The sequence below is a fragment of the Perna viridis genome, chromosome 2, assembly GCF_037379345.1.
Source record: "Perna viridis isolate PV_CMFRI_1.1 ecotype Kerala chromosome 2, ASM3737934v1, whole genome shotgun sequence".
Classification (NCBI taxonomy): domain Eukaryota; kingdom Metazoa; phylum Mollusca; class Bivalvia; order Mytilida; family Mytilidae; genus Perna; species Perna viridis.
Window position 1 is genome coordinate 32509498 of NC_142446.1, and position 16599 is coordinate 32526096.

General features: G+C 32.8%; 3 protein-coding genes across 7 annotated transcripts in view; 1 reads left to right on the top strand and 2 right to left on the bottom strand.

Annotated features, from left to right (window-relative positions):
- LOC148624679 (uncharacterized) overlaps nt 1-4162 on the top strand; it is a 14196-nt gene extending 10034 nt beyond the window's left edge. Inside the window, exons 7-9 of one of the 5 annotated variants that reach the window (XM_088567516.1) lie at nt 196-236; nt 3262-3306; nt 3945-4162. In XM_088567516.1, the coding sequence (XP_088423642.1) occupies nt 196-236; nt 3262-3266 (46 nt within the window). In that variant the 3' untranslated portion in view covers nt 3267-3306; nt 3945-4162. Of the gene's footprint in view, nt 1-195; nt 237-960; nt 2559-3261 lie in introns of those variants that run through there. The other 4 variants (XM_088567512.1, XM_088567514.1, XM_088567515.1 and 1 more) reach the window with 4 other exon arrangements.
- A 585-nt stretch (nt 4163-4747) lies between these two features.
- LOC148624680 (uncharacterized) lies at nt 4748-6125 on the bottom strand. Its single transcript, XM_088567518.1, has 2 exons — nt 5911-6125; nt 4748-5455 (listed from the first exon to the last, which is right to left on the bottom strand). The coding sequence occupies exons 1-2, from the start codon at nt 6109-6111 to the stop codon at nt 4973-4975; spliced, it is 684 nt and encodes a 227-aa protein (XP_088423644.1). The 5' UTR covers nt 6112-6125; the 3' UTR covers nt 4748-4972.
- A 1494-nt stretch (nt 6126-7619) lies between these two features.
- LOC148624681 (uncharacterized) lies at nt 7620-10755 on the bottom strand. Its single transcript, XM_088567517.1, has 3 exons — nt 10644-10755; nt 9864-9966; nt 7620-9461 (listed from the first exon to the last, which is right to left on the bottom strand). The coding sequence occupies exons 2-3, from the start codon at nt 9961-9963 to the stop codon at nt 8626-8628; spliced, it is 936 nt and encodes a 311-aa protein (XP_088423643.1). The 5' UTR covers nt 9964-9966; nt 10644-10755; the 3' UTR covers nt 7620-8625.
- Between the last annotated feature and the right edge of the window lie 5844 nt (nt 10756-16599).

Sequence of the window (16599 nt, forward strand, 5' to 3'; positions counted from 1 at the left end):
TTTTTTTCTATTTTTACATATTATTATTGAGTCAATATTACTAAAAATAGTTTTATTAATTATACAAATGTTTAAATGAGAATTAATTAAATTAAGTCACTGACATTAGAAATAGTGGTACTTTGCTATATGCCAGTTTCTGTGTAAGGCAGTTACTATAACAGGAATTAATTGTATGTATACATACCGTTTCAGGAAAACAGACGAGTTTTTGAGGAGGCTTGAAGGAAATACAGGTATTACAGTATAATGCTTTTAGGAGTAAGGCCATTTTAATATTTCTTGGTTTTCTGGTCGTTTTTAGAAGGGAGAAAGGTATCCTTTTTAATTTTTAACAACCTTAAATAGTGATAAGGATGCATTTTACATTGTTAATAGCCAGGAAAAAAGTAAAGGATTTTGTTTTACTTCTATTATGATGGAAAAATTAGATATCCTCAAGAGAGACTGAGTAGTGGCTATTGACCAAAAAAAATTTGGAATGGCCTAAACAGTCTAACTTTAGGAAAAAAAAGGTTTGGAATCCTGATTTTAAAACTGAAATCCTCAAATTCAAAATTTTTAGCCTCACACAAATGGTGGTTTTATTTACCATGGCAAATATTTTATTGTGTTCTTCTTATTTTTTTGTGCTGATATTGTGTTTTGGTTTGCATCTGTATCATATTGTTTGGAATAGTAAATTGATCTATGTAATACACATTTTTTTACTATCATAGAAGTTCTGATATTGATTTTTGAGGTAGTTGTTCTAACATGAAATTACTTAAACCAAAAGGAACCAAATAGAGCATTCTCATGATTTTATAAGAATTTGTATAAGTTACTTTTTTCCAGTTATAACATGGTTTTAATTAGAGTCCACCCCCAACATTGAACCCCTTCCTGATGTCCTTTGTATTCATTTTATTTGATTAATGTAAAGTTAATGGGCTTAAATTTCAATTGTTTTGTATTAAGGTCAAACTTCTGCTGAGTCTAGAGTTCCACCACCACATGTGCCATCTGCTGGTCAGTACACTCCAAATCCTACTTCAAGCATTTCAGACCTTCCCTCTGGAGGTTACAGACAACCTAGAGGAGTTCCAAGTGATATAGAAACTTTGCATGATATGTTCCCACACTGTGATAGAACTGTTCTAGAAGATATTCTTATTCAGGCTGGTTCAGTAGATAATGCCATCAGCATGTTGGGTTAATCCATGCATACCAGTCCTTTATAATATGATATTTAGTGTATACCATAATTAGATTGTCTGTGACTCTTATGCTTTCTCAACAAAGTGGTGAGCATTGGGGATATTTTCACTCTGTGTGTCTGTCTTCATTATTCTATAATTGCTTTTGAAGTTTCATCATTTATACAAATGATGACAAACCAGTTGTGATTTATGTGTCCCTTTTTGAAGATTTTTACATGGAAAGCAAATCATAATAGAATTTAACTAGAATTTTGTGAGTTTAATACATATATGCTTACAATGGTTGTAATCTGACAGTCCTGAGTGGAATATCAGTGTAATGTATATCTTTTTTAACACCTGTGGTACATAGGCTTCACCCTGTCCGTCTGTCAGTCTGTGTCCAAACTATCTCCTTAGCAGCTTGCAGCATTGATATGAAATTTTGTTGGATGTAATATGACCACATGGAGATGTGCATGTTTTTTAGGCATATTTATGTTGGGACAAAAATTGTAGAAATGATGGCTATTTGAAATTCAGTGGGTTTTTTTCTGCAATACTTGGTCTCATGCATTGACAACAATTCCTCTGATCCTCAAGGAATTGCAGGATTGTTATGAAACTTGATGGGGTGTCAGATTACCATATTTGGAAGCCCATATTGTCAGGACTTTATGTTTGAGCAAAAATTGTAGAAATAACAGCTGATGGACTTCAGGCTGCGGGGGGTATTAGTCCTGTTAGTGGCAATGTCTAGTTATATTTAGATTTAACTAAGGAGGCATAAAGATCTCTTTTAAGCCACTTCCTATTTTGAATTGTGAATTTCATTTGTCTGTAATGCTTTTCACACACTTCAGTAGGATATCTAGCCAATTTTGTTATTGAGATTCATTTTTGCATGTCATAAACCTCTCTATTTGTAAGTAACGACTGTTTAAGAAATCCCTGTTGTCCTTTTCCAAAAAGGGATCTTTCAATTGCCTCGGGCTCTTATCAAGATTTAACAATTTTTCAAAATTATTTGATGGTGAGCAAACTTGCATGATTATTTTGACTATACCAGTTTAACTCTGTGTACACTAAAATAAAAGTGCATCAATGAGATGGTTCCAGAAATTAATTAAAAGAGGAGGGTCTGATGACTCTGATCCACATAAATTATATTTAAAAATGGACAAGGCATTTCTTGGAGAGATATTTCCAAAGAATGGTTTTATGAAATGGTCAATATTATTGCAGCAATGCAATGCATATCTTATTTTTATAAATGAAAAAAAATGTTTATTGTATGTTTTTAATGTGCTGTTTTATCTGTTGTGCAATGTCTTTACAAATTAAAGTGATAAATATAGGACATGTAGAAAACAGTGACTGTTTTGTTGTAGTTTTTTCTGTTCTAATCTTACCCTGTTACATGTTATCACGTCTGTTTTGATAGAAACAATTGTTCTTGCTGTTCCTGGTAGAGAAAAAAGTCTTAAAATTAATATTTCCTCCAACCAGCCTTAACTCCCATTTCAACCAGTTCAGATTATCATAAAATAAAGATTTGAGGAAAATTCCAATATGAGCTTTTCTAAAAGCAGTTGCATTCTGTATTTAAATTTGAAAGGTGTAGGGGCAGTAAGCTATGAATATGGCCTTAAACTATCAACTTTGTTGTAATAACATGAAAGTTGTTCATAAAGTAGTCAAATATATAAATATATTAAGAAAAAATAATATTTTGTGGCATTATATTAGTTCATTGTAATGGCATCATAATGGTGCCACAATTTTACGTCATTTTAGCAAACACTGCTGAAAATTGTAAATTTTGTTGTTTTTTTTCATTACTTATTAAATTATGTTGATTTTTATGGATGATCCATCAAAAAAAAACGTGACTTTTGTACTTTGTTTTCATGTAAATAATGACTATTTTATGATTGATAACTGTTATTGTAGTGTTATTGATTAATAACTTCTTTACATTGGGGAGTCTTGTTCCATAAGTCATACATTAGCTGGAGAAATGAAACTGTGCAATGATGTTTCTTGTCAAGTTAATGATTCAGACTCAATTTTTTTTCAGTCTAGAGTTGTAAAGCTGATTTTATTTTTATTTATCTCCATGTTGGTATGTTCATTGAAGTATGCATTTACTATGCTCTTTACAAGCATGTTGTTCTTTACTCTTTATAATTACTGGAATGAACTACATTGTGTTATATCAGGTTTTCCAGGAGCCCTAAAATTTCTTTTTTCAGTTTTAATGTCTATAATTCCGTAAAAAAACTTGAAATTCAAAGGAAATTCCTAAAATAGCCCTTATTAGTTATTTTTCATGTGAATTCGTATTTTTTTATGTTATGTTACTGCTGTCTTAGGAGTTTTGAAAATTATCCTTGCAGTTTTTTGTTTCAATGACTGCTCGTTTTGTAACTAAGAGAGCATCCTAATGGTCAATAAATGATTTCTGCATCTCGGGTAATTAGGTGATTCACAAATGACATGATCGATTGAAAATTTTGTCAGCGTTAGTTACTTTTATGTCGTTAAATTCCTAATTTTAGCCTTAAATAACCCCAAAAAAATTTTTGTTTTTTAGCCCTAAAATTGGCCCTTATTTTTTGTCATAAGGTGCTGGATAGCCTGTATTATTAGACATAAACTGTGTGTAGTTATTTACTTTTTTTGTTTTTTTTCCTAGTATATTCTTTTCTTGAAACCGTCATATTTGAAAGTACAAAATGTACTTATATTGCATTTTCCCAGGCTAGCTGACCAAGTGGTCTAGGGCGCTGGACTTTGTGCAGGCGGTGTTGCCATAGATGTCACAGCGGTACGAGTTCGAGTCCAGCGTAGGGAACGACCAAAAATTTGCATCGCAAATTTGACAGTTCTTACATCATTGGGAATTTTTCAGACCTTACTATATAGCTAATCTATAAAAAAAATAAATATGAATTAAAAATTGACTCCGTTGCACATGATGTCAAAGTCTCAATCTGCCTAAAAACGATTCAAAGTCTGTTTTTTATTAAAAAAAAAAATGATATTTAACACAAATTCTCCATCTATAGTTTCAAGTATTTGATTGGTCGAAATTTGATATGAGGAAGGATTTGAGGAAAATCTTAATTTGAGGATCTTTGTGAAACCAGGTCTTGACAATAACAAATTAGGAGTAATATCCAAGGATTGTCACCTTTTAAATTATCATATTATATTATACTATAATTAAAGCCAATTTAATTGAAATTATTTAATAAGTATGTCACCTGTTTTAACGTAACTCAACAATAAGTATCATTTATTATTCAAAATATGTAAAATATCCAATAAATGTTGTGATGATCTTGACGTTCATATAAAATTTAATGATATGAACACACTTCATGAAACTGTTTCATTGAAATGGTCATTTTAATACTCTTTATTTTGTCTCTATCTCGTTAGTCACTGAATTGGTTACTCGTAGAAGTAAACAAGACAAAATACGGGAATTATAAAGAAATTTTTAAATACTGTATATTCCTTGAAATAGTTTCGATGACAAAAAATATTTTTCACTCCCATCATATATAAGCATGTTTATTGAAAATAACAAAAACAGTATTATTCTTTTAAAACGATGTCTGTTCAAAAGTTACATAATAACAAAACTAAACAAATAAAAAAGAATCACGCAATTAACTCCCAAAATAAACAGAATTGAAAAATATGTAATTACTTCTCACTTAAAATGCATGTATATGTTGGGCGTATTTAAATTCTTGTTACAGAATTTTATTGAAAATGATTTATTCGTTATTATTCTGGTCACCGAGGGCATCCTCGCGACCTTTATAACAACGAGCAACAATCTTTTTCAAGACACAGCGGAGGGATTCGTCCAGTTCATCGCGAACTTGAAGATAGACATTAATTTCCTGTTGTAGGACGGTTGGGTTGGTGTCGATACCTTTTAACTCGTACGAATTCATGAGTTTTGTTTTGCGCTGAACTCTAGAATGGATGAGTGAAATTATTATATTCACGTCCTTAATTTCCTCTTCGGTGAACCCCATTTCTTTAAGTACAGTCCAAAGGCTGTATCTGATATCATCTTTTGTCAGATCTCGCTTTAGGGACTTAAGTGTGCTGTATCTAATATCCTTGTTTTCAAGCCTGGTCAGAACTTCGTCAAAAAATACGCACACATGGTTCATCAGTATAGTCGCTCTCTTGTCCCCTGGTCGAACTAACGTGTGGAGTAGACTGAACATCCGTTTTTCTTCAGTAACCTTTAGCAACAAAATGGAAAGTTAGAGAATTTTACACAGTAAATGTTTCTTCACAACGCCAGAAGCATTTTCAGTGTCAATTTTTCCTGATCCCTAACAGGTGCATTCTTATGATACTGAGCAATGTTTATTGTAGATAAATCTGAAAATTATAGCTTTAGTGTTCTAGATGTTTTAATCCCTTTTGGGTTAGTACAAACTTAAGTGTCTATATATCATATTTGATTGGATTTGTATGTTTTTATGTCAAATTTGGCAAACCACGGAAATTGTTTGATGCATATATATACGTCACGGGCATTGAAACCGACGTATGCTTGACACTTTGGGGTTTAAAATGTAGTCACATGCGATGCTTTATTGCTAATCTCCATTGATTCATAAACATGAGGTAACACAAGGGTATTTCTTTCTTGCTAACATGAATCCCTACTAAGACATACGTTTACATGTACCTTTCTGTCATATTGATGAACCCAGGTTTCAATTTCTGCAGTCCTTTTCAGAATCCCATCAAACTGCTTCTCAAGTTCGATCGCCTTAGCTTCCAGAGCTGTAAGCTTTCGTTCCAATTTAGGTGAAGAAATTTTCTGTGCATTCTGTGTTTCGCTTGAGCTCTCAGACATTTCTCTTACATTCTGTTTTTCATATGACATTTTTTGTGACGTCGGTTTAATGAACGCTAATCTCTTGTAAAAGAAGTCCCGCGGCGTTGGGATGTAAAACTTTGTATATGTAATACACTAAATTTACCTTTTAAATTATATACTTATCAGCTGGAAACAGCATGACGTTCCTTCTTCTGACATGCCCGTCGTTTCATAATTGAAGAAATGGCATTTTACATGCATGTCGAACGCTTCTTTCAAAAGTTTTTATTACATCTCTGAACATGTAGCCTTAAATATCGTGTTTTCTTACTACGAACAAGTTCATATTTCGTTGCTCTCTTCCAGGTACGCTATTAGCACTATAAGGGGTGTTTCTGAAAAAAAATATAAAGAACGCTCTCTTTATACTTCTAGTACATGTAGATTTGTATCTGCGACCCATATTCAGTGTTTTTATGCTCCCACAACTAAAAGTTGGGGAGGGGATGTTGTTTTACTCTCGTCCGTACGCGTCCGACCCGCACGTTTTCGCACGATAATTCAGAAATGCTTGCAATTTCAAATTGAAACTTGAGAAGGAGTATATATATATCTACAGTGGGAAGCGCCCTTTATTTTTTTTTTCAATTCCAATTTTACGTTTTCGAGTTGTCCATATTTGTTCATAAAATGGGTGGTGTTTTCCAGTTATCGCACACTTCATGTAACTAAAAATAAAACGCTTCCAACAATTTTAATGAAATAGTAATCAAGGGAACCAAGGTTATAACGGTAATCAAAAGAATGTAATCCAGAGACAAAGACCAGACATGGAAAACAGACATACACAACAAAGAACATAAAGTAACTAAAATCATACATACAAAGTAACAAAAGTAAATGAGCAACTCATTATGAATTGAGTATGGGAAAATATATTTATCTGTAATAGGAGGCTTCCTTTAATTTTTTAGAAAAATTCGTTTTTGTTTTCGAGATATTGAAATTTATTCATATAAAAAGGTGCTGTTTCTAATTTTAACGTAATAACTTAAATACACCTTCACCAATCAAATTAGAACCTTTGGAAAAGTGTTTACTATAAGCTCCTTTTATTTATTTACTTATTTTTGAAACATTTAAACATTCCGTTTTCGAATTACGGAAATTTAGTCAAAAAAGGGGAGGGTGTGCAGATTTTGCACAAAAACTAAAAACAATGCTTACATATATATATTAAAATGAAACTTAAAGAAATTGTTTATATCTTTAGTGGGAAGCTCCCTTTCATGTTTAATTATTCCAATTTTTTCATTCGAAAACATGCATCAACTTGTGTGATACGTCAAACGATTTCGCGATGGTATTTGATCCAAATTTAGCAGATCCTCGGCTCAGTAAAAAGTTGTTTATTTTTTGTGTTGACATATTTTTCATGTGCAGTGCAGCATTTGTGTGTACCGGACATAAAAGATGTCTCTTCGCTAGTCCTACATGATTGTTTTTTGCATAACAGTTGTGTAATGTGAAGTGCAGACATCACTTTGTCTAGTTTATTTTGAAAGTTATCAGTTTTTGTCTGTCGTTTTATACCCTCTTGTAAGCCAATGCCTTGATTTTCATGTGAATGGCATTCTTTTTGGAAGTGAATTCAATATTTGGAGAAGGATGTTCTGAATTGAAGAAAATGAACTATATAAAGCCGCTTTATGTCTTCACAACTATTTTATTTAAAAATATAAAAAAAAAATATTAAAAGAAAATATTAAGACAAAAAGTAGTTCTTAATAAGTAAACATAAACAACGAAAAAATGTAAACTAATATAAACACAAACATGACACGAGGAGTTACTAGCCTTCAGTTCGTACATGTACACTGCCTAAGGTTAGTTAGATTAAATGCTGACAGAGTAACGGCGATAACTAAGTAGTTGGTTTGATTTAGGTAATGATAGTGTATTTTAACAAATCCACCAAATTAAAGATTTTTTTTCCAATTTTGCTATATTGTAACAGTGGACATTGGTCTATGTGCGATTGTAGGTCTTTACTGAAGTTTTAATTGAATACAAGTTGCTTATTTTGATTTTAAAGTTCTAGACAAATTAATATACGATATATTATTATCATATCAATAGTATTAAAACTAAACTGGTGAGATGAATATGAGAGCATTAGTCAATGAATTTTTATAAATAAAATTACATACTGAAAAAAGTAGACAAAAAATGGTGAAAACATAATGGAAAAATATGAAAAAGAAATTCACTTATTTAAATACATATATTATGCAGTCTTCTAAAGCAAATTTAGCACCGTATTTGTTTTAGGTAATGTCAGACTTTGACTTAAATTGTACACGTGTACCATTATTTCCGTCAGAAGTGAAGAAAAATAAACAATGATTTAGCACTCGTATCTTGTAAGTTATCGGGTCGTAATTTGTTTGTTGTAAGTAATTCTTCCAATAAAAATCCAAATCTGACACACTTAATGAATACATTTAACAAAATATACAGAGACTTAAATAGTCAAATTTGCTTGACTGATCAATATTCTCCGAGAGTACCTAGTAATATTTAAATTGGCTGTTTCTTCAAATCTTCTTGAGAGTCGGAAATTTTCACACCTAAAATGGGAGACCTAATGTGTCGGATTATTGTCAAAACTACTTTCACGAGGAACAACAGGCTCCCAACAGTCAACAGAACAAGAGTGATGATTGTATTTCTATTATCAATGTTGTAGTTTTCGCTCAAACTTCCAATAAGGGCAACAATAATCACAAGATATGGAGTGAGTGTATAACGAGTGAATTTGTCCCAGAAGAAGAAGTCTAATGTAACGAAGACAACAATTTGGGCTGCAATAATCGACAATGCTACCGTGCCGCCATTTTGGACTGAAATATCGATAGTTGATCTGTACACCAAAACCATGTTCAGATTCAAATTTGTGGCAATGGTGCACCAAGTAGCATAAACAGAAATTCCATTCTGTACAAGAATTCTTGTCAGCCAAATATCCCATTTCCGATCCGATTTTTGAAGAGTGTGCAAATTGTTATTCAATGCTCTGTAAGTCAGGAACAAGCATGCGTAGAGAGTAATATACATCATCAGCAAGACAGCAAAACAGGCTTCGAGATGCTCCCTATCAAATAGAAAAATCCAACACAGATTTAACGCCATGTTGACAATAAAATTAACGAAAAATGGAGCGCATAATAATTCCGGGTCGTTGAACGCATAACCAGATTCCGTCTTTCTGAAGATATTGGCAATTGTATAGATAAGCCACAGCGTTTCCCACACGTAGATCACGCCCCAAATGCTAAATGTCCACCCGGCTGGTGTTATATCCAAGTAATATTTGTCCGAAATATTTCCAGTGCTGCTTTTGAAAATTCCTGATTCTGGAAATAAAAATGTACATATTTTAAGGAATTACTTTTTACACATTAACATGTGAATATGCTTAAAGTTAACGATAATTTTGTCCAATAACCAAGATATTATCATAATAAAACTAGATATGGAAATCAACAAGCCTTTTTATATAAATAACTGGGTACAAGGTTTTATTCTTTAAACATTTCAATTACTTGATACATTTTTGTAACTGAAGAACAACACATCTTCATGTCGGCTTCTGTTTTTGTGCCTGCTCAAGGGGGTGCTTTAGAAGTTTCAGTAAATCATAAAATTGTTCATCTATAGCATGCCTGACTGATTTATTAAACAGCTGTAGAAATTAATGGACTTGGAATTAAATCAGATAGTATATTTCAAGAAAGAACTGACTGTAGTAAACCCACCTCTACCAACAGAACTTCCAGACAAAGCATTAAATGATGTCGCCACTGCATACATGAGGCACGCGCCTATCACGAGCCCGACGTACGTACAACGGTCCATTTTCTGTTGAAAAAAGACAATAAGATTACAATAAAAAAACAAACATAAATGAACAAAAAAAACCAAAAAAACAACAGAGCAATCACTAGAAAGTTTAGAGGTTTATAACGAGAACACATTTGAATCATCAAATAAGTTTAATTTGCCTAAGAAAATTAAATTGGAATTATTTAACTGAAAACTTGTGTTATTTTTCTTTTTATAGATAACAAGATAAATCAAAATCAATCAGGTTTTTTTTTCGAGGAAAGAAGTTGAATAGACTAATTCGACTTATGAGCCTAAAATGCTAACGGTGACCACGTAAAGGTGATCCACAGAATTATGTTTAACAAGACTGTTTGGTCAATTGTAAATACTGAATTTGGACTCAAAACTTTATTATAGTGCAGCCTGAGTTTACATTTTGTTACATTAATATATTCTACATTGTCAGCCAGCCTTCGAAGTTCTTTTAAATTCTAGATTACATTTTTCAATAAAACACAAATGACAGATAAAGCAATTAAATAAATGTTTGTTTTGTGAAAATATTATATTATTACTAACAGAAAAACTTTCTGAAAATGAATTAAATTATATTAAAATAAACCTTAATTAGACGATTTCATACAAGTATGTATATAAATATACGGTTATTCTGACAAAAAGATACATTTTAAAACAATAACAATTCCTACCTTTATTGTGTCGAATTAGCCTCTCGTCAATGAATAAAATATTTTTTATTCTTGTATTTATTTGTAACTGTTTCATAACCAGCTTATACAACCAACCACGTGAGAAAACACGTGTTAGTTATTAGTCTTAAAAGAGCCTTTAAATGACACTGTAACGCAGATGCGAGTCGGTAAACACCTATTCATAAGCTGAGATTGTAGATCGTTAATAATTTATAGTTCATTATAATAATAGAAGTTTTTCGCAGACATATAAAACAAAACGATTTGACAGTTTGGTAATCGATGGCAAGAACCCAAATATTTATTATATGTTTTTATACGAAAATAATTTTATCAATTCGTATGTGGAGCTCCAACTTTTTAGCCCGAGGCACTTAATCGGAAATGTACTTAATCGGAACTTATGCAAGCGTCCATAGGCTATACATAATACATTACGGTTCTGGGTTATATCCAATACATATTTTGCAGTTTTCTATGCACTGTTTGAAAGTACCAACTTTCTTTTTTTAAACTACATTTAGTTCAGAAATCAAAACTACATATATACATTTAGTTCAGTAATCACTAATACTGGTACTCCTTTAGACTCATCTTTCCAACTGTTCTATATTCTCCTCCTCTTCATTACACAGAAGAAATTGCGGATCTATTTCGTTCTTATACAAAAAGTCATTTTTATTTTCTTGCTCAGCAGGATGTATGAACATGTCAGTAATTTCAAATTTAACTGGCAGTCTGGCAATATCAAGTGGCGAATAACATTGAATTTTGAAAATCGGACGAATCTTGCCGTTAGTAAGATTGTCTAAAAGGGCTGTAGACAGGTTTTCTGAATGGGGGTGCGAACCAATCACTGATAAGCAATTGTACTTTGTTATCTGGTATGATTTCTCTTTAATTACAGGCTAAGAAGTACATCAGTTTTTTTTTTTTCAAGAGGGGATGCGATCGCACCCCATGGCTACGACCTTGTCTAAGGATAGGTAGTGTAGCCCCGATTATTGCGGTAATATATCCAATGTGACATCACTCCAAGTTTCCAACAGTTTTTTTTTTTTTTTGGACAAGCGAAGTCCAAATTGATTTCTGGAGCGTGTTATATTAATGGAGGATAAATTTCATTGCAACAGACCAGCTGGAGCTTTCATCATTTTCACTATCAACTGATCATGACATAACATTTATTTTCCATACTTTCATCCGCCTGATGACATTTGTTGTTAAATAGGCCAATGGCTCTGATGATCGTGTGAATTTGTGCACCGACTGGAAGTATTCCCGTTAGAGTGTATATGACGGCACCTGCTACATTTGGTGGAAGAGATAAAATTAACTCAACATTTTCTTTTGAAAGTTTTTAAATTTTATCAAATAGTTTGAGAAATTAATGATTAATAATTTCTTTCCATATAAAGTACAGGTGTAGCGTATATTTTGTACAAATGAACTATGGCGCCACCATTAAGTCCATTTTGTCCGGGAAAGCCGCTGCCGTATTTACTTGCCTCTTTTATGTTTTGTCCGACTTTATTCATATTGGTTTTCAGAGATTGTGTTCTTATAATCACTAGGTGTGTATCGATTTGTCTATACAACGGGCATTTTTGTTGAACCTAAAGTGTATTCTTGTATGAGTGGCGATTCATGTCACAATAAGAACAATATTTCTATAATGATGCTTTTTTTCTATCATGATAGTTTCAACTTGTATCATAATACTAGTAAGGTGTGTAATGATACTTACTTGAAGTATCATTATACTAATTGGAAGTATCATGATACTTGTTTCAAGAATCACGATACTTTGGGGGAATGGGGTTATCTTTATAAGTAAAAGGATGTTTCGCGGAAGTATCATGATACTTGTTAATAGTATAATGATAATAGTTGAAAGTATAATAATTTCCAACAAATATCGTGATACTTTAAACTATCATGATACTTCCAATTAATATAATGATACTTCAAGTAAGCACTATTATCTCATTACTATACACCTTACTAGTATCAAGATAGAGAAAAGCATCATTACAAAAATATCCTTATTGTGCATGAATCGCCACTCATATTCTTGTTCTGATGAAAGTACTTTTCGTTTGAAAGGTTTTGGAAGTACGTTTATTACTATCTTTAATTGTTTGCTGCAACTGGTATTCTTCCATGTAGAAATAATCGTATAAATATTTGCGTAATAACTTCCTATGCGCTGATTAATGCAATACACGCTATATAATTGGTGCTAATGTTTCCTATTCTAAATTCTATGCCGGATGCCTCAAATCGGTCGAGTAGCTGGTTGATATATGTATATACATGCAGCTTGTACAAGTCTGTACTATACAATGGCCGCGAAACCTTTAACGTATGAGTTGTAGCTAGGATTAAGTCATATAACATACTACATTGTCAATGATGTGGAAGCAATCCCTTTATGGGTAAATCGTTATTAAACATTTCCTACCCTTTACTGCAGCAAGAAGAGGGGCAAACGAAGACAAGAGGTGTTGTGTATTCATGATATTGACCAAGAACCCAGGTTACGTTGACCATTGAAATCATTCACCTTTTTCCGACCTTGCAAAATACTGTGGGATCCCGAGATTTGCAGAGAAGTTGCGATTGCTGCAGCCGTCTGCAGCGTCTAGACTGGGTTTTGAACAGTTAATTCGAAGCTTGCCATCCTTGATGCGCTATATATACTTATGATAAGTTTTTTAATATACATTTAATCAAAAACATCATCACCTGTCTATTATATAGGCAGAATGTAGTTTATTTGAGGCATTTGCTGTACTGGAGAAGAAACAATCATATATTTAAACTATCTTCTATTGATATCCTTAAGGCTATTTCTAACCTTTAACACGTTTAAACGGACAGAAACCTCTGTATACTATAATTACGCATAACGCCTTATTAAAAACAAGACCACATGTTTTTTCACGTGAGTGTGCTTACTATAATTTACTAGATATATTTAAATTTACTAGTGGCTTGTTTTCGCCTCCACTCAGCTACAGTTCAAATCGTTCTATTTTGATTAAAAACATCCATAGACAAAAAAAGACATCAATGAGATAAAAAAAATGTAAAAGTTATAAATACTGACGTAAAAGCAAGAAATCCATACATAATTAGAACAAGGAAAGGATACTTGTTTAAAATTGTAGTTTAATTTTTTTCTTATTCATAAAGTATGAAAATTTGGTGAATTAATAGTATAATCTTCTGCAAATATGATTACATACATTTTATACAGGGATTCTCCTGTGTTACACCGGTTTTGAGACACTACATTTTGTTGATCGCACCAAGAAATCCTGACGTTTCAAGGTTTAGGTACATGTATCAGGTGCAGGCGTAAACCACATCGTAATTAAGGTAGCTTGAGTGAACATACTTCTAAATTATAATGTAAAAAGCAGATCATAGCAATTTAAACCGAGATAATTGATCCGTAGGTTATGGTCCATCTTAATTTGTTTACTTTCTAGCATATATTTAAAAGCTATTTTAATCATAAATAGTTAGACCCTTAAATACTAGAAAGTAAACACAAAATAAGGTGGGCTACAAAGTTAAAACCACTGGGTTAAAACTTGTAGTATGAACAATGTGATACATTAATATTAAATTAACCTACCGTAAAAACCGGGTTAATCTAACTTATTGTAGCTATTAAATGTATTTTTCAGTTATAATCGAGAAATAAACGGGGTGTGAACTTGTTTTTTCTTATGACTCTTTATACGGAGCCCTATAACGTTATTCTAGTGATGCGCCCGTTATGTGTTAACTTGCGCTGAAAGTAGATTTAATGCCCGCAAAGGGTCGACGCGACAATTGTGACCTCGAATATTCAGCAGTAGGGCTACATTTTCCGTTCGTGTGAGGTTAAATACGTTGTCTTCTGGCTATTCCAAGATGGAAAAAAATTATATATAGAATCTACACGATAACGAGTTGATTATAGAATTTCTCACATCGAGTGAAACAAATTTTATCGTTTTAATAGCGTGGCTTGCCGAGCTATTCAAACTATAAAGTTTATTTCACGAGATGTGAGAAATTCATAATAAACAAGCTTTGAGTGTAGATTCTGTTTCTCTAATGCCCTAAAAAATGTCAAAAATACCCAAAAATTAAAAGCGCGCGAAACGCTATGATTCCGATTCGTAGGAAACATGTTGATGTCATGCACACAAAATCAAACATTCCAAACAAAAGAAACCAGACGATTTCAAAGGTTTTTTTTTACTTCAAATCTTCCCGAGTCCCTTCATAATTCTTATTTAAGGTAAGAAAACACCAACATTATATCTCATTTAACTGAAATATAACTACAATAGCAATCGAGGCGATTCAAGATTGAGTCCAGGACAATCGATTTTTAACCCTTACTATGCCAATGAGCCTATAAATAGGCTTTTCATACTCCCGTGTTTTGCCAAGAGCCTACATATAGGCTTAGCAACTGTTGTCTTTACATTCAAGATTCAAGATTTCAAAATTTTAATAAGATAACTCGGACATAATGAATATGTAACATGAGAGTATTGTCATATATACACATAAAATAATACATTCAATGTAATAAAATAATAATATAGTATTCACAATAACAATAGACAATATAATTATACATGGTTTCAAAATAATGCAACTATTCTTTTTATAAAAATACAAAAGTGCTGGAGACGAGGACCAGTCACCGGCATGCAATTTAAGTACAGATGGGTCCATCAAAACTATAAAGTCTTATAAACAAGATGGTTTGTTTTTGAAATGGAATATTTCTATGTCGAAGTTAACTGTCTTATTGACACAGGTTCCACTACATTTATTTTGCACCCCAGAAAATATTGTGATTCCAAATGACATGAAGCCGGAATTGAAGAGGCATAATTCAAGATTATGCTTACCTGATGGAGGGTACATAAAGACTATGGGTTATGTAAATTTACCGATACGTGTAAATAATTTGGTCATAAATCCACAATTTATGACAGCAAACATTGATGTTCCTGCTGTTATAGGATATGACTTTCTGAATAAACATAAATGTACACTTGATATGGGTAGAGGTGTACTTTCTTTGAGTCAAAACCAGGTGCAATGTACCAAAGAGAGTCAAATTGACTCCATTTTTCAAAATTGTTTTAGGGGGAAAAGTTACAGTTCGGCCGAACTCGGAGATTTTCACGCAAGGCAAAGTTGTGGCCTATGTTAATGCAATAGTTGAGTCGGTCCACACCAAAAACGTAGAGAGAGTCCTGATTGCTAAGGCTTTGGTTGATCCTTCCTGTGGCCAAATTCCATTGAGGTTAGCGAATATTACTGGGGCCACGTGTGAGCTCGCTGAGTCTGATTTACATCCTCATGAAGCAACAGATCGCACATTAATGAAAGTTATTGAAAGTACAGACGATGATTTTCCTGCACATCTAAAATCCTTAAGACAAACGAGCAGTAAATTACTGTCTGATTAACAGATGACGGGATATGCCAAACCATTTAAGCAAGCCCCAAGACTTATACTTATAATTAAAAGAGAGGCGGTCGACAAGGAGATCCAAAGGCTACTAGACTGTAACATCATAGAACCGTCGAAAAGTCCTTGGGCATCCAATATTGTTCCTGTAACAAAAAAAAGATGGTTCAATACGCATATGCTTTGATATGATAGCCCTGAATAACTTTACCATAAAAGATTCATATCCACTTCCACGTATAGACGATTCACTTGATGCTTTGAGAGGGTCCAAATGATTTAGTGTACTTGACCTTTCGAGTGGATATTTCCAGACACAGACGGACGAACATGATAAAGAAAAGACTGCCTTTACCAGTACAAAGGGTCTGTTTCAGTTCAAAGTTATGGCAATGGAATTGTGCAGCGGAGTTTCCACATTCCAAAGGTTAATGGAGTATGTCCTGGTCGAACTCAATT

Bases quoted from the DNA above. Each gene is read 5' to 3' on its own strand.
- LOC148624681 (XM_088567517.1), bottom strand. From the start codon at position 9,963: ATGGACCGTTGTACGTACGTCGGGCTCGTGATAGGCGCGTGCCTCATG. The intron at 9,462-9,863 runs GTGGGTTTACTA...TTTTATTTCCAG, and splicing joins TGGAAGTTCTGTTGGTAGAG to AATCAGGAATTTTCAAAAGC.
- LOC148624680 (XM_088567518.1), bottom strand. From the start codon at position 6,111: ATGTCATATGAAAAACAGAATGTAAGAGAAATGTCTGAGAGCTCAAGC. The intron at 5,456-5,910 runs GTACATGTAAAC...TTGTTGCTAAAG, and splicing joins TTCATCAATATGACAGAAAG to GTTACTGAAGAAAAACGGAT.